The sequence below is a fragment of the Anomaloglossus baeobatrachus genome, chromosome 2, assembly GCF_048569485.1.
Source record: "Anomaloglossus baeobatrachus isolate aAnoBae1 chromosome 2, aAnoBae1.hap1, whole genome shotgun sequence".
In the NCBI taxonomy this organism is placed as follows: Eukaryota; Metazoa; Chordata; class Amphibia; order Anura; family Aromobatidae; genus Anomaloglossus; species Anomaloglossus baeobatrachus.
Window position 1 is genome coordinate 90,607,811 of NC_134354.1, and position 22,934 is coordinate 90,630,744.

At 51.0% G+C, this 22,934-nt stretch overlaps 1 protein-coding gene across 2 annotated transcripts in view; it reads right to left on the minus strand.

Annotated features, from left to right (window-relative positions):
- The window catches only part of FANCB (FA complementation group B), a 51,383-nt gene extending 30,856 nt beyond the window's left edge, over positions 1-20,527 (minus strand). The window contains exons 1-3 of one of the 2 annotated variants that reach the window (XM_075333109.1): positions 20,450-20,527; positions 17,884-17,934; positions 5,309-6,266 (exon numbers count right to left, since the gene is read on the minus strand). In XM_075333109.1, coding sequence (XP_075189224.1) covers positions 5,309-6,229 — 921 coding nt within the window. In that variant the 5' untranslated portion in view covers positions 6,230-6,266; positions 17,884-17,934; positions 20,450-20,527. The remainder of the gene's footprint in view (positions 1-5,308; positions 6,267-17,883; positions 17,935-20,449) is intronic. The other variant, XM_075333113.1, reaches the window with a different exon arrangement.
- Between the last annotated feature and the right edge of the window lie 2,407 nt (positions 20,528-22,934).

Consider the following 22,934-nt stretch of genomic DNA (forward strand, 5'->3'; position numbering starts at 1 on the left):
TGACATGGGGGTCCATTCTCAAATATCGTTACTGGAGCAGTAACGAAGTTGTTCCTCGTTCCTGCGGCAGCACACATCGCTCCGTGTGACACCGCAGGAATGAGGAAGCTCTCCTTACCTGCCTCCCGGCCGCTTTGCGGAAGGAAGGAAGTGGGCGGGATGTTACGTCCCGCTCATCTCCGCCCCTCCCCTTCTATTGGGTAGTGGTTCAGTGACGCAGCTGTGACGCTGAAAGAACCGCCCCCTTAGAAAGGAGGCGGTTCGCTGGTCACAGCGATGTCGCCGGGCAGGTAAGTAATGTGACGGGTCTGGGCGATGTTGTGCGGCACGGGCAGCGATTTGCCCGTGTCGCACAACAGATGGGGGCGGGTACCCACGCTAGCGATATCGGTACCGATATTGCAGCGTGTAAAGCGGCCTTTAGTCTATAATGTGAAGTATAGGGAGGTTGGCTTCAGAGTGGAAACAGCAAAAAGAATGAGTACGTCACCTCTTTAATGTATTTTGGAACCCTGAAATGGTAAAAAAGTGATATAGGATTTATACAAGTGCATATCTTGAAGTTTTGAAATTGCCATGTACTATGTTCACTTTAGGGGGCACTTTTAAAGCGCCGTGTGCACATAGCTTAAAGCGGGCTTTACACGCTACGAGATCGCTACAGTGATCTCATTGGGGTCACGGATTTTGTGACGCACATCTGGCCGCTGTAGCGATCTCCTTGTGTGTGACTCCTAGGAGCGATCTTGGATCGTTGCAAAAACGTCCAAAATCATTCCTCGTTGAAATGGGGGTCCATTTTCAAAAATCGCTGCTGTCGCGTGGGCGAAGTTGATCCTCGTCCCTGCGGCAGCAAACATCGCTATGTGTGACGCCGCGGGAACGAGGAACCTCTCCTTACCTGCCACACGCCAGCAATGAGGAAGGAAGGAGGTGGACGGGATGTTCGTTTGATTGGCCGGCCGCTTAGTGACGACGCGGTGACGTCGCTGTGATGCCGAACGTCCCTCTCCCTTGAGGGAGGGATTGTTCGGCAGTCACAGCGACGCCGCCGACCAGGTAAGTGCGTGTGAAGCTGCCGTAGCGATAATGTTCGCTGCGGCAGCGATCACCAAATATCGGCATAACGATAGGGGCGGGTGCTATCACGCTCGCCATCGCTAGCATCGTCTAGCGATGTCGCAGCGTGTAAAGCCCGCTTAACAGAATGGTGTTGGATTCTTCTGAAAACATCTAGTGCCACATTGCCTTTAAGTTCCTCATTCCCAAAAGAAAATCAGGTGATCAGGACTCAATGAGGCATTCAGGGAATAGATTATAGGAAAAGTAACTATAGAAATTCCAATATGCTCCCGTACACAGAGCCAGAGGAAAGATTTAATAGAGTTTTGAGATTTTTATTTAGATTAAGTAGTGGGAATGGATGCTTCTAGAGAAACACACCTGTCTCCATAAACCAATATCTGCTCCACACAGGTGCTCCCAACAACTCTGCGGACCCAAAGTGATGAAGGCCAGTCATCAGTCACTTAACGCTGCGGTTAATCAGTGGTTCTACCAGTCAGGTGGCTGTTGGGCATGACGCCATCCCTTTCGACTTCTGTTTTTAAAATTACTACAAATTAACTTTAATAAATCTTCCTTGCTCCTGGCAGATTACCTATAAACGGCTGCTAAACACGTCATTTCTCTCCTATACTGGCAAGTGTTGTGTCACTAACTGGTTAAAAAGTAAAAGGCCAATGGTCAAAACCGTATGGGACTGACCCAAACTCTTCTCAATGAGTAGGTTTCCTCCTAAAATAAATGATTCACCTCCAGTGCCGGCATCATTCCAGCGGTGCCGGCACTGGCTCTAACAGGGCTCGTGAGACATTATGTTACACCATCCATGAGGACAATCAGAAGCCACTCACTCTCCCCTCCTTAAAACAAATCAGTCATCTTAACAAGTGAGAGCTGCGGATGTGAATTACGGCTGAAAGAGGAGACAGTGAAGCTGCTGCTGATTGGCCACAGGGATAGCATGACATAAGATTGTCACATGATCCCCGGGAGACCTTGTGTGAGTAGTGGACAACTCGTTTAACCATGTCATGCCCTTTGATGTACATGTATGTCAAAGGTTGAGTCCCTGCCTTTAACATGGGCTCGCTGTTGTGAATGTCATCCGAGTGGGTGATGGTTTGGAGATTCCTTTGGTGGTCAGGACTAGGGGTGAAGCTGACTGTGCCTCAACAGGTGTGGGAGTTAATTGGGAGTTTGGGAAGCCCAACTGCAGATCAGAATGGGTTATATAGAAGAGCAGTGTCTGCTGGCTGGGGCCGGTTATAAATGTTGTTTTTCTTTTTGTTTTGCTTAAAGTCTGTTTTCTTGCAGGAGAGGAATTGTCTGTTTTGATGAGCATGGGGGTTCCTCCTCTGCAGGCCCCACTGCAAGAAAAGGGAGATTCTCCCTGTTCTATTTGATTATTTGCGCTTTTGTGTTTCCTGTGTTTTTTTCAGTATTTTGATTCCCCCATTATTTACAACAGTACCTGATATAGTGGGGGAGAGTCAGTGTGGTCTCAGTATTTTTTTATTATCAGGAGATTGGTATTTTTCAGAGTTTTCTGCTGGTCGCAATCAGTTATCTGTCCAATACGGTTATATCTAGGAAGTCGAGCCTTGCCTTTGCTAATCTATATTTCCTATCTGTTTATTGTGTTTTCTTACATCACCGTTGGCTTTATATTTTGGGGGCTTGCTATTCCTTTGGGGACTACTCTGAGGCAAGATAGAAATGAGGAAACCTATCTGTGAGGTGTAGTAAGTTTCTCCGGCTGTGACGTGGCATCTAGGTGTTTAGGAATGCTTCATGGCTACTTCTAGTGTGGTCTGACAGATAGGAGAATGCAGTCAGCTCAGGTTCCAACTACTCTTGTGTTTTTCTGCTTATGGGATTTTTGTGATCATCCATGGAGACCAGATCATAACAGCTCAAACACCGAGCACACATCTTTTTCTTTAACCGCTCCACCCGCAGCTATTAATCTGTTAAATACCAATGTCAATCCAGCGGCATTTAACACGTGACAACACGGGGCCGCGTCATTCCACATGAGCATCAGCGCGCCCATGACATGATCACAGGGCGCCGATGGTTTACCATGTCAGCTGGGGGTCTGCTAAAGACCCCTGTGCCTGTCATTACAATGCTCCTGTGAACGCCGTCCCAAAGCTAGTGTTTGTAGAAGACCGTGATTTTAGCTATATAGGAGTGCTGATACACTGCTCTATATGGTACAAGCAATCAGATGATCACAGCTTCAGGAATAAATACCATAAAAATGAAAAAAGTTTTAAAAAAATATGAAAAAATAAAAAAAACACAAGTTCTAATCACTCCCCATTAGCCAGATTAAAATTAAAACATTACTAGAAGAAGAAAAAAAATAGGGGGGGGGGGGGGGGAGAAAATCGCTGCGTGTGTAGAACTTCGATCTATCAAAATATAAAACAAATTTATCCCACGAGTAAACAAGCTTAGTGAGAAAAAGAAATGGAAATACCAGAATTGTGGGTTTTTTTTGTTGCCACAACATCGTAATAAAATTCAGAGGGAAATGATCAAAACATCATATTTACCCCAAAATGGTATCAGTAAAAGCAACAGCTCAGAGCGCAAAAAAAAAAGCCGTCACTAAGCCCCAGATCCCAAAAATTGTAAGTATTATGGGTCACGGAAAATGGTGACAAGCTAATTTTTTTGTTTTTCACTGCTTAAAAAACATACAACCTGTGTTTGGTATCTGTGTAATCATACTAACCTACAGTATCATGCTGCCAGGTCAGTTTTACTGTATAGTAAACATGTTAAATAAAATAAAAAAAAAAAAAAACCCCAACAAAATATTGTGAATTTTTTTTAATCTTAAATATGAATACATCTCGTCCTGCAAAAAAACAAGCCCTCATACGGTTAGGTGTACGAGGGAAAAAAAACAAAAACTTCTTCCAAAAGAAAAAACAAAAATGCAAAAATCGCCGGGTTATGAAAGCACTAAATGTGTGTACGGGGCGATGGTGAGAGATAGCCGCTGCGGGGGGGTATGTCAGCAGATTTGGGGCCTATAAGCTGCGGCCACCACCACCGGGCTCTTATATACAGTATTCTAACATGCTGTATATAAGAGCCCAGGCCGCTGTGAAGAACGTAAAAAAACACTTTATAATACTTACCTAAATGGTCGCTGCAGTGAAGTTGGGTCATATGGGCGTCTTCAATCTCCGGTGCCGACACCTCCTCTTTTGGCCATCTTTGTCGTCCTTCTTCTGAAGCCGGGGTGCATGACTCCTCCTATGTCATCCACACTTGCCGGCATTGAGGTCCTGAGCAGGGCAAATTAGGCTACTTTCACACATCAGTTTTTTTCCATCAGGCACAATCCAGAAAAAAGCAGATAAAACTGATCCGGCGCCGGATCCGTTTTATCCCCATTGATTTGTATTAGCACCGGATTGTGCTGGATGGCCTTGCATTGCATCCGGCGTAATTGGCTAATGCGGCGGCCGGATGAAATGTCTCTTGTAATGTTTTCTGTCTCTGACAAAAAAACGCATCGCGCTGGATCCGGCGCGATATGGCGTGATTTACAAAGGAAGCCTATGGACGCCGGACCGGCATAATGCGTCAAAAACTGGATGCGGATGCTGGATCCATTTTTTTAAATTGAGCATGCTCCAATTTATTGTAAAAAAAAAAAAAAAAAAAAAACGGATACGGCAAAAAAAACGGACGAAATGGATGCAAAAACAGATGCGCCGGATCTGGTTTTTGACGGATCAGGTATACCGGATCCGTCAAAAAAAAAAGAATCTGGCGCATTCGTTTTTGCATATTCTGCGCCGGATCCGTTGCATTAGGCACACGCCGGATTGTGCCTGATGCCAAAAAACTGGTGTGTGAAAGTAGCCTTAAAGTATTGCTGTGCGCCTGCGCAGGACCGGCAAGTGTGTATGACGTAGGACGCGTCATGCACACAGGTTGCAGAAGGAGAACAAAGATGGCCGAAATAGGAGGCAACGGCACCAGAGAACGGAGACGCCCATATGACCCAACTCCACCGCAGAGACCATTTAGGTATTATAAAGTGATTTTTACCTTCTACACAGCAGCCTGGGCTCTTATATACAGCATGTTAGAATACTGTATATAAGAGCCCACTGGTGGTGGCCGCAGCTTATAGTCACCAAATCTGGTGACAGGTTCCCTTTCAAACATGTACGGTAAATAAATTCTGATCCATCTTATATATCCTCACACTTACCTTCCATCCATCTCTCCATATTGCGCAGGCATCCCCAGAAGAGGAGAGAACACATAATATATCTGCTTGGCTTGTATACGCAACCTGTAACTTTGAAGGGTTTTCAGCCGGAAGCTGGCAGACCTGCTTAGGGACTCCATTATGGAACCAGATCAATTGCTTACTGCTGGCTGCTATTGCTGATGTCTCATATCTGCCATTAACATTTTGCATCACACAAACTTCAAGGCATCGCAGCACGCTGGAATATACGTGCGGAACGAGACAAGATCCTGGCACAGCTTTCTGATTTTCAATACAGTACAAAATAAACTCCTTCCCTTGAAGAGTGCTATTAGGAGAAGAACTTGTTAGATGCTCGCCGTCCAATCTCATGCTTGTTATCCCCAAAATACAAGTTCCTTCTTCAACAGTGCCAGCCCAAAGAAGAGCGGAAATATTGATTGGTGCCGTAAAAACTTCAGAAGTTAATGATGAGACGTAACGGAGAGTTTCCTGTTGTCTCCACAGAACGGTGGGGCCATCGGTTATGGTGAGATCGTCCATGGTTTCCGAGTTCACTTTGAACTTGGAGTAGGGTTCCAGTTCATTAGACGAGTGGAGAAGCAGCAAGATCAGCCTGAAAAAGCCGCTAGACTTTCTCTTACAAGTCCTCAGCAAAACGCATGGAAGCCGAAGGCCGCTTCTGGCATCTGCCACACAACGGACGCAAGCAAGTTCCAGGACGGACTTACAACTCGGGACGTTGTACTCACCACCAGAGGCGTCAACGAACTGTCCAGCCTCGGCACTGAAGGTCTTCCTCGAGAACGCTAGAACATTTTTCTCTGATGAGTCCGAGTTCTTTCTTTGTAGCACATGAAATGTAATGATCTGTCCATTGTGGGCAACAGCAAGTCCATTGTTACTAGCGAGCTCCATTCTTTCACTGTACCGATGTGAATACTAAAAGGGTCATCTGAGGAACAGAAAGGTATTAGATTAAAGAGGATGGAATACATTTACCTAAAAAAAAAATAAATAAAACATATTTGATGCAAAATAAAACGTTCTTCTCTCCAGAGATAACTGATGTAGATGATAGCGCCCCCTATGGTTGCAGTAAGCCCCTAATGCTGCATCCACCTTCCACAACAGTCAGTGATGCACTCACATGCTCCATTGCTATTCCTTGTTCTCCCTGGCATCAGTGCATTCCTCTGGATAATTCTGCCCTCTATGGGGAGGCTTTGGGAGAAGACACCGGCTCCTCGGGGGTGGGGTTATAATTGTAGATGGGTGCAATGGGGAAGTGCTTTTCCTCACCCAAAACCCAGCAACAATTAAAAAAAAAAATGATTTTCCTTTTCAAAAAATTTGCAGCATAAAGGCCGCTTTACACGCTGCAACATCGCTCAAGCGATCTCGATGGGGTCACGGAATTGGTGACGCACATCCGGCCGCATTAGCGATGCCGTTGCGTGTGACACCTTTGAGCGATTTTGCATCATTGCAAAAATGTGCAAAATCGCTCATCGGTGACATGGGGGTCCATTCTCGAATATCATTGCTGCAGCAGTAACGAAGTTGTTCCTGCGGCAGCACACATCGGTACGTGTGACACCGCAGGAACGAGGAACCTCTCCTTACCTGCCTCCCAGCCACAGTGCGGAAGGAAGGAGGTGGGCAGGATGTTCGTCCCGCTCATCTCCGCCCCTCCGCTTCTATTGGGCGGCGGTTCAGTGACGCAGCTGTGACGTCGCTGTGACGCTGAACGAACCGCCCCCTTAGAAAGGAGGCGTTTCGCCGGTCACAGCGACGTCACAGGGCAGGTAAGTAGTGTGACGGGTCTGGGCGATGTTGTGCACCACGGCCATCGATTTGCCCATGTCGCACAACCGAAGGGGGCGGGTACCCACACTAGCGATATCGTTACTGATATCGCAGCGTGTAAAGCGGCCTTTAGAATACCTGTTTAGCAAATACCTGTTTAATCTAGTGTAAGAGGGTTGATGGGATAATACCTTTAATGTGAACCTGTCAGGTGCAATATGCACCCGGAACCACGAGCAGTTCTGGGTGCATAATGCTAATCCCTGCCTAACTGTCCCTGTATACACTAGCATAAAGAATTATTAATAATACTTTTCTAAAGATCTCTTTATCTATGCTACTTGATACAGGGACAGTCAGGCAGGGATTAGCAATATGCACCCAGAACTGCTCATGGTTCTGGGTACATATTGCACCCGACAGGTTCCCTTTAACAGAACTTGTCGGCACACATTATTGGAACAGCTATATTGGTGCTTGTCATCCAATAGAAATGAGACTTTTGTGGAGGTCAGAGGAGTCAGTCATGCAAAATATATTCCTAGGCAAATCAGGCTGAAGTGCACTAGGGGCATGTCTGTGCATTTGTTCTAGCAGTGTAGGTGCACTGACACTCCCCCATGCACTTTCAGTCCAATTTGCAGATGTCTTCCAAGCTAGATTTCCCATGACTGGCTCATCGGATCGTTACTAACAAGGTGTCATTTTAATAGGGAGACAAGCGGCTGCACAGCCACAAAAAAACCACAATTTTCTCTACTACATTACTCCCGCACCGGCCTCTACATCTGGTCTTACCCTAAATCCCTGGTCCCATGTGCAAAAATCCCCCCTAAAAACGCATTGTTTACATTACATGGGAACATGGCCTGAGGGTCCAAATGGAAGCGAGGTTAGGTAGTGATGGCTTTCTACATGCTGGAGGTCTTGTGCAGGGGTCTGTACATATCAATCTTCTCTCTACATGCTGGAGGTCTTGTGCAGGGGTCTGTACATATCAATCTTCTCTCTACATGCTGGGCCAAGATGGTCATGAATATTTGGGGCGCAGATTTGCTTGGCTGACAGCTATATTAGGCAGTCAGATAGCTCTACAATATTGATCACACAGGTCTTATGTAGTCTGTTCACACCGGAGCCACAACAGCAATGCTCAATCCATTTATAAATGAACGTTGGTGACCTGCATTGCCTTTAACCTCTTAAGGATCAGGCAATTTCTCCTTTTTTCCCTTTTTGCTCCCCTTATTTCAAGACCCATAACTTTTTTTTATTTTTCCGTCGATATAGCCGTGTGAGGGCTTGTTTATTGAAGGATGAGTTGTACTTTTAAGTGACACCATCCAAGTGCAACAAAATAGTATAAACAGCCAAATTCTGGTTTTTTTTTTTTTTTATTTGCAGGGTTAATTTTACCATAAAACTGACCAGGCACATCATTCTGCAGATCAGTATGATTACGTAGACACCAAACTGTGACGCCCTGGACTATTCGGGTCGTCACAGGGTTCTGCACAATCTGCCCTCCTCATGCAGGGCTCAACCCCCCATGGTTGGCTGCTGGGTCCGCAGAAGTGTACCTACGACCCATACCGGTAAGGAAGGCGAGGACGGATGCTGACGCCCCCTACTGGGAACGACAACAGCACAAGTTGCAACTGGAGATGACAACACGAGATCAGCGACGACAGCAGATTGCTGCCCGTGCCCAAACAGAGAAGGAACATTTGAGAAAGGCTACCTTCCGCGTCAAAGGGCCGCGGCACCAGGGCCATGTGAGGCACTTTGACCCCGAAAAAGGGTGGGGGTTCATAATGGAAGCAGGCCTCACAGAAGAGGTGTTTGTCTCCCGGAGAGACGTAGAGGAGCATGTCCCGAGGGGGCACCCGGGCCGTAACCTGGAGCCAGGAGAGGTGGTTTCGTACACCCGGCATTGTGGAGAGCGGGGCTGGTATGCCTTGGATGTAAAAAGGCTTGGTATGATCGATGAGCAGGTCATGCAAGCTTCCGCTGTAGGTTACAAGCATTAATAGTTGCGGTACCAGGCTATCCAAAAGTTCACGTTAAATCTGTGTTTTCTTTTATTATTTTTCTTAGTTTGCTATTTTCTTGAAAAATGATAAGTGATGTTTATATGAAAAATGATGATTACCGGGTTTTAATCAACAGAGTACCTCACCTGATTGAAAATTTTGCATAATGTTTGCACCCGGTGCATGGACTTCGTATTTTAGTAGTAAAAATGGACCATGGCTGCGGGACTGGTTGCGGCCAGCATGGACTTGTGCTATTGTAAATAAGTTGCACTTCCTGTGCCTACCAGAGTCGTCCTTTTGAATCCAGCAGTTTAACCCTGTCACGGACCCCCAAGTAGGAATGCAGCAGGTCAGGTTTGTTTGGGTGGCGGGTTAATGGGATCCGGGATGTTGGAACTGGACTGTCGCAGGAAGGGGCTGCAACGGAGCAGGTTGAACCCTCGCTATCAACACAACCGGTAGCGTTCCACGTGTTTTACAAAAAGATGAACTCTAAAGAGGGCTTTACACGAGACGATCTATCGTGCGATAGATCGTCGGGGTCACGGTTTTTGTGACGCACATCCGGCATCGCTTGCGATGCCGGCCTGTGTGACACCTCCTAGCGACGTAGTATCGCTCACAAATTGTGAGTCGTGTACTCGTCGCTAGGTTTCATAAAATTGTTTATGAAACTTGGCGCCGGTTGTTCATCGTTTCCGTGGCAGCACACGTCGCTCCATGTGACACCACGGGAACGATGAACATCGCTTACCTGCATCCCGTGGCACCCTCCGGCTCTATGTGGAAGGAAGGAGGTGGGCGGGATGTTTACATCCCGCTCATCTCTGCCCCTCTGCTTCTATTGGCCGGCGGCCGTGTGACGTCACTGTGACGCCGACCGTCCCTCCCACTCCAGGAAGAGGATATTCCCGCCGTCAGCGACATCGCACGGGAGGTAAGTACAGGTGACGGGGGGGTTAACGACTTTCAATTGCCCGTGACGTACAAATGACGGGGGCGGGTACGATCGATCGTGAAATTGCACGATCGGTCGTCCCGTGTAAAGCACCCTTTAGAGTTTGTTATAACGTTTAAGTAATGTGCCTCCCCTGTGAGGGATGAAAAAGAGTATGCTAAAAAAAAGAGAATTTTGTTTACTTACCGTAAATTCTTTTTCTTATAGTTCCGACATGGGAGACCCAGACCATGGGTGTATAGCTTCTGCCTCCGGAGGACACACAAAGTACTACACTAAAAAGTGTAGCTCCTCCCTCTGAGCATATACACCCCCTGGATAACCAAATATAGCCAGTTTAGTGCAAAAGCTGAAGGAGGACATCCACCCACAAGTAGAGATAGAGCAAAACCCGGAACAACCGGAACCTCTGTCTACAACAACAGCCGGTGAAAACACACGGAACAAGAAAACTGCCAACAGGCAACAGGGAGGGTGCTGGGTCTCCCATGTCGGAACTATAAGAAAAAGAATTTACGGTAAGTAAACAAAATTCTCTTTTTCTTCATCGTTCCTTATGGGAGACCCAGACCATGGGACGTCTCAAAGCAGTCCATGGGTGGGAATAAACAGAAAACTGAGAAGTAGGCGAAACCTAACTTCACAAATGGGCGACAGCCGCCTGAAGGATGCGTCTGCCCAAGCTCGCATCTGCCGAAGCATGAGCATGCACTTGGTAGTGCTTCGAAAAGGTATGCAGACTGGACCAAGTGGCAGCCTGACAGACCTGCTGAGCCGTAGCCTGGTGCCTGAAAGCCCAAGAGGCACCGACAGCTCTGGTCGAGTGTGCCTTGATCCCCGGCGGGGGAGGCACTTGAGTACACTGGTAGGCATCGGAAATGGCCGACCTAATCCAACGAGCTAGGGTCGGCTTAGAAGCCGAGAGGCCCTTACGCCGACCACTGGTCAGCACAAAAAGAGAGGTGCACCGCCTAAGAGCAGCGGTGCGAGACACATAGATCCGGAGCGCCCGCACCAGATCCAGAGTATGCAACGCTTTTTCAAAGCGATGAACAGGAGCCGGACAAAAAGAAGGCAGGGAAATATCCTGGTTAAGGTGGAAAGGAGATACCACCTTAGGAAGAAAGTCCGGAGTCGGACGGAGAACCACCTTGTCTTGATGAAAAACCAAAAAAGGTGACTCCGAAGAGAGCGCAGCCAAATCAGAGACTCTCCTGAGGGAAGTTATGGCCACTAGAAAGACCACTTTCTGTGAAAGACGAGACAAAGAAACCTCCCTAAGTGGCTCAAAAGGGGGTTTCTGCAAGGCCGTGAGGACCAGATTAAGGTCCCAGGGATCCAGAGGCCGCCGGTAAGGCGGAATGATGTGAGATGCGCCCTGCATGAAGGTGCGCACCTGAGCCAGCCGGGCGATACGCCGCTGGAACAACACTGACAGAGCCGAGACCTGTCCCTTGAGGGAATTGAGGGATAGCCCTAGCTGCAGACCAGACTGCAGGAAGGACAGATGGGTCGGCAGGGAAAAAGGCCAAGGGGCATGGCCGGAAGAACGACACCAGGACAGGAAAATTCTCCAAGTCCTGTGGTAAATTTTGGCCGAGGAAGACTTCCGAGCCTGAGTCATAGTGGAGATGACTTCGGGAGGAATGCCGGAAGCCGTCAGGATCCAGGACTCAAGAGCCACGCCGTCAATCTGAGAGCTGCAGAATTCTGGCGGAAAAACGGACCTTGTGAGAGAAGGTCTGGGCGGTCCGGGAGATGCCACGGCACCTCTACGGACAGACGGAGCAGGTCTGGGTACCAAGCTCGCCTGGGCCAGTCTGGAGCAATGAGTATGACCCGACGGCCCTCCATTCTGATCTTGCGCAGGACTCTGGGCAAGAGAGCTAGAGGGGGAAACACGTAAGACAGACGGAACTGGGACCAATCCTGAACCAGCGCGTCCGCTGCAAAGGTCTGAGGATCGTGGGAGCGAGCCACGTAAACCGGGACCTTGTTGTTGTGCCGGGATGCCATTAGATCCACTTCCGGAGTGCCCCACTTGCGGCAGATCGACCGGAACACTGCCGGATGCAGAGTCCACTCGCCGTTGTCCACGGTTTGACGGCTGAGATAATCTGCCTCCCAGTTTTCTACGCCTGGGATGTGGACTGCGGATATGGTGGACTTGGAGTCCTCCGTCCACTGAAGGATGCGTTGAACCTCCAACATTGCCAGGCGGCTGCGAGTCCCGCCCTGGTGATTGATGTAGGCAACTGCTGTCGCGTTGTCTGACTGGACTCGAATGTGCTTGCCCGCCAACAGGTGGTGAAAGGCTACGAGAGCTAAGAGCACAGCTCTGATTTCCAGCACATTGATCGAGAGGGCTGATTCGGACGGAGTCCAAGTGCCCTGTGCTCGGTGGTGGAGAAATACTGCTCCCCAGCCGGATAGACTGGCATCCGTGGTGAGGATCACCCAGGATGGGGTCAGGAAGGAGCGTCCCTGAGACAGAGAGAGGGGCCGAAGCCACCACTGAAGAGAGCTCCTGGTCTGTGGCGACAGAGCCACCAACCTGTGCAAGGAAGTAGTCCGCTTGTCCCAACAGCGGAGAATGTCCAGCTGCAGAGGACGCAGATGGAACTGGGCAAAGGGAACCGCTTCCATTAACGCCACCATCTGACCCAGCACCTGCATGAGGTGCCTGATGGAATGACGGCGGGACCTCAACAGAGAGCGCACCGCCAGATGGAGGGACTGCTGTTTGACTAAGGGCAGCTTGACAAGTGCCGGCAGAGTCTCGAATTGCATCCCTAGGTACGTGAGTTTTTGGGTCGGGGTCAGAGTGGACTTGGGCAGATTGACAAGCCACCCGAATTGAACAAGAGTGGCGAGAGTGAGCGAGACACTCCGCTGACAGTCTGCACTGGATGAAGCCTTGACAAGAAGGTCGTCCAGGTAAGGAATCACTGCCAACCCCTGGAGGTGCAGAACCGCAACCACTGCTGCCATGACCTTGGTAAATACTCGAGGGGCCGTGGCTAACCCGAAGGGGAGAGCCACGAATTGGAAATGTTCCTCTCCGATTGCAAAACGTAGCCAACGCTGGTGTGAAAGTGCAATTGGCACATGCAGATAGGCATCTCTGATGTCGATGGATGCCAGGAAATCTCCTTGGGTCATTGAGGCAATGACTGATCGCAGAGACTCCATGCGAAAGTGCCGCACCTGAACATGCTTGTTGAGAAGCTTGAGATCCAGGATGGGCCGGAAGGAACCGTCCTTTTTGGGGACTAGGAAGAGATTTGAGTAAAAATCTCTGAACCATTCCCTGGCGGGAACCGGTACAATTACTCCGTTGGCCTGCAAGGATGCCACGGCCTGAGAGAAGGCGGCGGCCTTGGAGCAGGGGGGAGTTGACAGAAAAAATCTGTTTGGCGGGCTGGAAGAGAACTCTATCCTGTAGCCGTGGGAGATGATAACCCGCACCCACTGATCGGAGACGTGTTGAAACCACACGTCGCCAAAGTGGGAGAGCCTGCCACCGACCAAGGACGTTGCTGGCTCGGCCAGAGAGTCAAGAGGAGGCTGCCTTGGTGGCAGCAGCTCCTGCGGACTTTTGTGGACGCGGCTTCTTGCGCCAGGTGGGCTTCTGGTCCTTGGCTGAGTTAGTGGACGAGGCCGAGGGCTTAGAGGACAACCAGTTAGAGGAACGAAATGAACGAAACCTCGACTGGTTCCTGCCCTGGACAGGTTTCCTGGTTTTAGTCTGTGGCAAGGAAGTACTCTTCCCGCCAGTAGCCTCCTTAATTATTTCATCCAGTTGTTCACCGAACAGCCTGGACCCAGCAAATGGGAGCCCAGCAAGGTACTTCTTTGAGGAAGCATCTGCCTTCCACTGTCGAAGCCACAAGATCCTGCGGATAGCGAGGGAATTAGCGGAGGCCACCACAGTGCGGTGAGAGGCCTCCAGCATGGCAGACATGGCGTAGGCTGAAAAGGCTGAAGCCTGGGAAGTTAAGGTAACCAATTCAGGCATAGAGTCCCTAGTGAGGGAATGCATCTCCTCTAGGGAAGCAGAGATGGCTTTGAGAGCCCACACTGCTGCAAAGGATGGGGAGAACGAGGCCCCTGCCGCCTCATAGACAGACTTGGCCAGGAGGTCAACCTGGCGGTCAGTGGGATCCTTAAGTGAGGTGCCATCAGCCACAGATACAACTGTCTGGGCTGAGAGTCTAGACACTGGAGGGTCTACCTTTGTTGAATGAGCCCACTCCTTGACCACCTCTGGTGGAAAAGGAGTCAGGACAGGCTCTGGGCTTGGACACAGTGGCTTGAAAACTGGAGTGGTTAAAGAACACACTCCTTGTTCTCTTAGGCAAGGTAAACTGGTGCTTTTCTGCCAGAGAGGGTTGCTCCTCTGATACTGGCGGATTGAGGTCCAGTACAGAATTAATGGACGCAATCAAATCACTCACATCTGCATCACCCTCGGTCAGATCAATGGGGCACATGGAGGTAGCGTCCGAGCCCCCAGTAAAGACATCCTCCTCGTCCTGCGAGTCGGCTCGTGAATCGGAGCCGCGGGACGAGGAAGGAGAGGGGACCCTGCGTCTCCTTTTAGGAGGACGGGGTCTGGGAGCAGATGAAGAATCCTCTGTGAGCTCTGCAGTTCAGGCAGTACGAGCTTACGTGCAGTGCATATTGAGTACAGCCTTGCAGCCTTGCTCCTAGTGTGAGACATGCTGCTGAGGTGGAGGCTCTGCAGTAAAGAACACACTCCTTCAGAATGACTCCTAGAGAGAGTATAAGAAGGTCCACAACCAGAGGTTGTGGCTTACCAGACCGTTTGTGTGCCCTCCGGATCCCACAGCTCGGACCCCCAGACAGGTTGCAGAGATGCAGCAGCCAGCGCCGATCAGTGTGAGAACGCTGATAAAATGGCGCCGGAGTGAGGAGGGGGGGCGGGGCCTAGTCCAAGAGCGGGAACCGGAGGGCCAAGGAGATATACAGGGGAGGGAAACATCTCCTCAGAGAGGAGTGTCCTCCCCTGTGCTGAACGGCCGGTGGGCGGCGCCGCACTGTCCCTCTGCATGACTGACATGCAGGGGCAGTGAAAACGAAAGTAGGCCGCAGCCGAAGCCGGGGCCTAAATTTTACAATGCGGCCGGCGCGCAGGCACCCTCGGCGCGGTTCTCTGGTGAAAACCGGAGAACCGGCCGGAAATGTCACAAAGGTTACATAAAACACTCTCCCCAAAATTAAAGTGCAAGGGACCCCCCTGACAATAACGTCTCAATACTTAGCTTGTGAGACGCAGGGCCAGGTCCCTGAGGGATGAGTGCTCCGTCCGGCAGGGTCCTGAAAGGGCTGCGGATGGAGACCGGTCTCCTGCAAAGCAGTGAGAACCGTGCTGGCTCCCACTTCAAGCCAGAGCCCGAGGGATGGTGAAGGAGCGCGGCATGTAAGGCTCCAGCCTTGAAATCAACCTTAACAACACCGCCGACACAGTGGGGTGAGAAGGGACATGCCGGGGGTCCAGCTTGGACCCGCTTTTCTTCAAACTCTTTAAAATCAAAAATCAGACGAGAATGCATGTGTGGATGTGTGCCTCCTGAACACAAAGCATTGAACTGGCTATATTTGGTTATCCAGGGGGTGTATATGCTAGGAGGGAGGAGCTACACTTTTTAGTGTAGTACTTTGTGTGTCCTCCGGAGGCAGAAGCTATACACCCATGGTCTGGGTCTCCCATAAGGAACGATGAAGAAATTTGTTATTTCTTTTTGTTCTTTCAGTTACAAAATAAACCTCTGGATGTCCTGTAGCTCGGGGATGAGCTACATTTAACCAAGGGGGAATGTGATGCCCTGGACTATTCGGGTCGTCACAGAGTTCTGCACAATCTGCCCTCCCCATGCAGGGCTCAAACCCCCATGGTTCTGGGTCTCCATCCTGCAATACTGCCTCCACCAGCATTCACAAATCCTAGATACACTTTGCCCCACACCTGTCAGGCATACCAGTGGGCTGCTTAAGCAGGAATAGGGCCGCCCACCTAGGGGTCAGACAGGGAGGTGTCAAGGTAGTCGAGTAGGAACCCTCGAGCTGTGAGGAGCTCTGAGGAAGCTGGGAGTTGTAGCTCCCAGGGGAGAAGCAGACTAGGTCGCAGACAGTAGTCTGGACCTAGAGGAGTCAAACCCCCGGACGCAGGGGATTGAGGCTAGGTGCCTGGAACCCGTCAAGGAGCAGCCTGGTCCTATCACCGGTCCGGGACCGAAGGCACGTCGGGGTACACGGACCTAAGTTGGGGAGAAGCTTCAGGTGACCCGGCCATTAACCTGCGGAGGACAGGGCCTTATGGCCTGTTCCCACAAAGTTCAGAGATCGGGTGCACTAGCTCAACGAGGGGGAGAGGGCTTTCTTAGCAAGCGGCCCACTGAAATCCCAAGCGTGAGCTCCTGAGAGCAGGCTCCTTCCCTTAGCTATAGTGGGGAGCGGGGCCCAGACAGCTCCAAGCTACCGGGCCACAACGGACAATCTTAATTTTTGTGCCAGGAGGCAGGTCACGGACCACCAGGCAGTGCTGCATGGGACAGGACCCGGACGAGCTCCCCTCAAGAGACAGCAGCAGTCAGAGACTTACACTGTTGTCAGCGTCTGCTTCATTGCTGAGTGAGTACCCGACTGACCACTGCACTGCGTCCCCGCATCACCATCCAGGGTCCCGGGGCCTACCCCTACCTGTGGAGGCCAACGTCATCTGGCTGCCCCACTCCATCACCCCGGGTACTCCCAACGGCAGTGGTGGTACTCCCAACTACTGTACACCACGGGTGACGTCACAAACTATATCTATCCCCTGTAAATAATCCCCTTCTTCATTTGTCCGGAGACCCTCGAGCAATCACCACCCCCGGATCCGAGTGGTTCGATCCGCTGTTTTAGTTATATGGGGAAAAAAAAAAAATCTTAATTTTTTTTTTTTTAAAAAAAAAAAATAGAAAATCTTGCTTGTGTTGCGAGCTTCCAAGAGCAGCAACATTTTCAATTTTTTTTTTCGAAGTCTCTTGTATTCAGTACAAATAGGATGTGCCCCCCCCCACCCCTCAGTGAGCCGGGCTTTCATCTAGTGCTTCCCATGGCTGTGTGCCTATAGTCAGGATCCAGCCACTTTCTGCCCTTATTCAGATTGATGTCTGGTGAAACGTGGTGAGGTTTTAATAGAGTGTTGGTACTATCCCAATTGGGTACACCTTGTCGCGGTGGGATGGCTTCACGCTTTTTTGATCAAAACGGTGTTTACTAAGTTCCCTATGTTCATTTATATGCACTATACTTTTATTCAGTTAAGGTATGTTCAAACATCAGGTTTTTGCTCTGCAGCACAATCCGGCGATTTGCGGGAAAAACGCATCCGTTTTTTTTTGCCACCGGGTGCGTTTTTTTCCTCATAGACTTTTATTAGCGCCGGATTGTGCCGCATGTACTTGTGTTTGATCCAGTTTTTGCCGGCAAAAATCGTCACTCCGGCGGCCGCACAGAGGAACGTTTTTTTGCCAGCGGCAAAAAACTGCATAGCGCCGGGTGGGCATGGTGCATAATGAAAGTCTATGCGTCCCGGATACGGTGGCATGCTTCAAATGCCGAAAGCATGTACTGGATCCGGGTTTTACTTCTGAGCATGCCCAGAAGTGATATAAGTGATATAAAGACATTGCTTGTCAGAAAATCAATCACTCTCTCTCTCACTCACTGACTGACTCATTCACTCTCTCTTTCCTACTCACCGATCACCGGCGTGGCGCTGCACGGCTGTCACAAAGCTCTGGCGGCTTCTCCTGATTTGAAAAAAACGGTCGCCAATTATTCAATCTCGTATTCACTGCTTTCCCCGCCCACCAGCGCCTATAATTGGTTGCAGTCAGACACGCCCCCACGCTGAGTGACAGCTGTCTCACTGCAACCAATCTCAGCCGCCGGTGGGCGGGTCTATATCATGCAGTAAAATAAAGAAATAATTAAAAAAAAAAAACGGTGCGCGGTCCCCCCCAATTTTGATACCAGCCAAGATAAAGCCACACTGCTGAAGGCTGGTATTCTCAGGATGAGGAGCTCCACGTTATGGGGAGCCCCCAGCCTAAAAATATCAGCCAGCAGCCGCCCGGAATTGCCGCATCCATTAGATGCGACAGTCCCGGGACTCTACCCGGCTCATTCCGAATTGCCCTCGTGCGGTGACAATCGGGGTAAGGGGTTAATCATGGCAGGCGTCTATGAGACACCCCAATGATTAACCTGTAAGTGAAAGTAAATAAACACATACACCCAAAAAAATCCTTTATTTGGAATAAAAGACAAAAAAAAAAAAAACAAAACACACCCTCTTTCACCAACTTATTAAAATCTCCAAATACCCCTCCAGGTCCGACGTAATCCAAAGAGGTCCCATGACGATTTCAGCTCTGCTACATGAAGCTGACAGGAGCGGCAGTAAAACACCGCCGCTGCTGAGAGCTCCACGCAGCAACTGAAGGGAGTCGCGCTGTCAGCGGGGACGTCACTGAGGTAGTGCCTGTGTGTGCAATGATGATGCGTGCGTGAGCGCCTGCGTGTGCGGTGATGATGCGTGTGGCAGTGCCTGCGTGTGTGGTGATGGTGCGTGCGGGAGTGCCTGCGTGTGTGGTGATGGTTCATGCGGGAGTGCCTGCGTGTGTGGTGTTGATTCGTGCGGGAGTGCCTGCGTGTGCGGTGTTGATTCGTGTGGGAGTTCCTGCGTGTGCGGTGATGATGCGTGCGGGAGCGCCTGCATGTGCGGTGATGATGCGTGCGGGAGCGCCTACGTGTGCGGTGATGATGCGTGCGGGAGTGCCTGCGTGTGCGGTGATGATGCGTGCGGGAGTGCCTGCGTGTGCGGTGATGATGCGTGCGGGAGTGCCTGCGTGTGCGGTGATGGTGGGGGCGGTAGTGTCGATGTTTGTGGGGTGATGATGGGGTCTCTCTCTCAGCATAAAAAAAAGGATCCATTTTTTTTACCGGATCCGTCGCATCCGTTTTTACACAATCTGAGCCGTTGCATCAGGCACAAACCGGATTGTGTCTGATTTGAAAAAACGGATGTGTGAAAGCAGCCTTACAGCAGGGTAATCAGGGAGCGGCAAGGCCGGAGATTCCAGAAATCTCACACACGAGACTTTTTTTTTTTCCCCTGACTGAAATGGAAAACTGCTGCGTTTTTGCAGGAAGACGCACGGCCGTCCTCGCAGCGCTTTTGCAGGAAGACGCACGGCCGTCCTCGCAGCGCTTTTGCAGGAAGACGCACGGCCGTCCTCGCAGCGCTTTTGCAGGAAGACGCACGGCCGTCCTCGCAGCGCTTTTGCAGGAAGACGCACGGCCGTCCTCGCAGCGCTTTTGCAGGAAGACGCACGGCCGTCCTCGCAGCGCTTTTGCAGGAAGACGCACACCCTCGCAGCGCTTTTGCAGGAAGACGCACGGCCGTCCTCGCAGCGCTTTTGCAGGAAGACGCACGGCCGTCCTCGCAGCGCTTTTGCAGGAAGACGCACGGCCGTCCTCGCAGCGCTTTTGCAGGAAGACGCACGGCCGTCCTCGCAGCGCTTTTGCAGGAAGACGCACGGCCGTCCTCGCAGCGCTTTTGCAGGAAGACGCACGGCCGTCCTCGCAGCGCTTTTGCAGGAAGACGCACGGCCGTCCTCGCAGCGCTTTTGCAGGAAGACGCACGGCCGTCCTCGCAGCGCTTTTGCAGGAAGACGCACGGCCGTCCTCGCAGCGCTTTTGCAGGAAGACGCACGGCCGTCCTCGCAGCGCTTTTGCAGGAAGACGCACGGCCGTCCTCGCAGCGCTTTTGCAGGAAGACGCATGGCCGTCCTCGCAGCGCTTTTGCTGCTTTTTTTTTACCATTGAAAGCAATGAGTACAAAAACAGCTGCACTGGTTTCTGCATTTTTGCGTGAATGAAACAAACTTTAAACATGTACTGCAGACAACTGACGCAGCAAAAACGCAGTGTGAACATAGATATCGGTAGACCTTTGCTCACCAGTTTTGGTAAAAATGAAATCACAGGATTCATATATATTTCTATAAAATGTGCCCCCCAGCCCACCAGGATTTAGCATTCTCATCTGTAGAAAGCTGCAGCCCGGAGGATAGCGGACCGGGGCCTAGAGCAGCCTGAGGGTGGACGGAGGGACCTGGGTCTCAGCCCCCTGGGATATAGTCACAACAGAACCCAAAAGTCCCGCCATGTGCCGCAGTGCAGTGTGGGTAGCACGCCGCCCGCAGTCCGGAGCCCCGGTGCCGCTCTCCCCCCGCAGTCAGGACCCCCGGCCCCGCTCACCTCTCCCCCCGCAGCCAGGAGCCGCACACCCGCTGACGTCATGCAGCAGATAGCGGGGGCAACAGCCGCCCAGGAGGGGGCAGGACGAGCAGTGACGTGCCGGTGACGTCAGCGAGGCCGGAAGGACTGGAAGACACCGGGCAGCAGCGCAGTGTACGGGGAGCAGCGGCGGCGGACGGAGACCATGGCAGATGTGAGTAACTAACGTGTGATGATATAGGGGAGAGGAGGATGGGGCCGGGGAGAGAGGGATGGCTGCAGAGATGGTCAGCATCAGGTGCTGAGGGGGAGTGTGAAGTCATCAGGACTGTGTGATGTCACCAGGTGACCCTGTAGTTATTATTTGTAGGGACTGTGTGATGTCATCAGGTGGCCCAGTAGGGACTGTGTGCAGGGACTGTATGATGTCATCAGGTGGTCCAGTAGGGACTGTGTGCAGGGACTGTATGATGTCATCAGGTGGCCCAGTAGGGACTGTGTGCAGGGACTGTATGATGTCATCAGGTGGCCCAGTAGGGACTGTGTGCAGGGACTGTATGATGTCATCAGGTGGTCCAGTAGGGACTGTGTGCAGGGACTGTATGATGTCATCAGGTGGCCCAGTAGGGACTGTGTGCAGGGACTGTATGATGTCATCAGGTGGTCCAGTAGGGACTGTGTGCAGGGACTGTATGATGTCATCAGGTGGCCCAGTAGGGACTGTGTGCAGGGACTGTATGATGTCATCAGGTGGCCCAGTAGGGACTGTGTGCAGGGACTGTATGATGTCATCAGGTGGCCCAGTAGGGACTGTGTGCAGGGACTGTATGATGTCATCAGGTGGCCCAGTAGGGACTGTGTGCAGGGACTGTATGATGTCATCAGGTGGCCCAGTAGGGACTGTGTGCAGGGACTGTGTGATGTCATCAGGTGGCCCAGTAGGGACTGTGTGCAGGGACTGTATGATGTCATCAGGTGGCCCAGTAGGGACTGTGTGCAGGGACTGTGTGATGTCATCAGGTGGCCCAGTAGGGACTGTGTGCAGGGACTGTATGATGTCATCAGGTGGTCCAGTAGGGACTGTGTGCAGGGACTGTATGATGTCATCAGGTGGCCCAGTAGGGACTGTGTGCAGGGACTGTATGATGTCATCAGGTGGCCCAGTAGGGACTGTGTGCAGGGACTGTATGATGTCATCAGGTGGCCCAGTAGGGACTGTGTGCAGGGACTGTATGATGTCATCAGGTGGCCCAGTAGGGACTGTGTGCAGGGACTGTATGATGTCATCAGGTGGCCCAGTAGGGACTGTGTGCAGGGACTGTATGATGTCATCAGGTGGTCCAGTAGGGACTGTGTGCAGGTACTGTATGATGTCATCAGGTGGCCCAGTAGGGACTGTGTGCAGGGACTGTATGATGTCATCAGGTGGCCCAGTAGGGACTGTGTGCAGGGACTGTATGATGTCATCAGGTGGCCCAGTAGGGACTGTGTGCAGGGACTGTATGATGTCATCAGGTGGTCCAGTAGGGACTGTGTGCAGGGACTGTATGATGTCATCAGGTGGCCCAGTAGGGACTGTGTGCAGGGACTGTATGATGTCATCAGGTGGCCCAGTAGGGACTGTGTGCAGGGACTGTATGATGTCATCAGGTGGTCCAGTAGGGACTGTGTGCAGGGACTGTATGATGTCATCAGGTGGTCCAGTAGGGACTGTGTGCAGGGACTGTATGATATCATCAGGTGGTCCAGTAGGGACTGTGTGCAGGGACTGTATGATATCATCAGGTGGTCCAGTAGGGACTGTGTGCAGGGACTGTATGATATCATCAGGTGGCCCAGTAGGGACTGTGTGTAGGGACTGTATGATATCATCAGGTGGCCCAGTAGGGACTGTGTGCAGGGACTGTATGATATCATCAGGTGGCCCAGTAGGGACTGTGTGCAGGGACTGTATGATATCATCAGGTGGTCCAGTAGGGACTGTGTGCAGGGACTGTATGATATCATCAGGTGGTCCAGTAGGGACTGTGTGCAGGGACTGTATGATATCATCAGGTGGCCCAGTAGGGACTGTGTGTAGGGACTGTATGATGTCATCAGGTGGTCCAGTAGGGACTGTGTGCAGGGACTGTATGATATCATCAGGTGGCCCAGTAGGGACTGTGTGCAGGGACTGTATGATATCATCAGGTGGTCCAGTAGGGACTGTGTGCAGGGACTGTATGATATCATCAGGTGGTCCAGTAGGGACTGTGTGCAGGGACTGTGTGATGTCATCAGGTGGTCCAGTAGGGACTGTGTGCAGGGACTGTATGATATCATCAGGTGGTCCAGTAGGGATTGTGTGTAGAGACAAATAAAGTTCCGTAAATACAAGTTTCTTTTCCGTTTAGCAGAATAGATAGTGTGCCCGATGTTTTTTGTTCTGTGACCATGGGAGTTTCTGGATGCGGCTCGTCAGCAGACCGCCATTCACTCATCCGTTTTTCTTCCATTTGTAAAGATC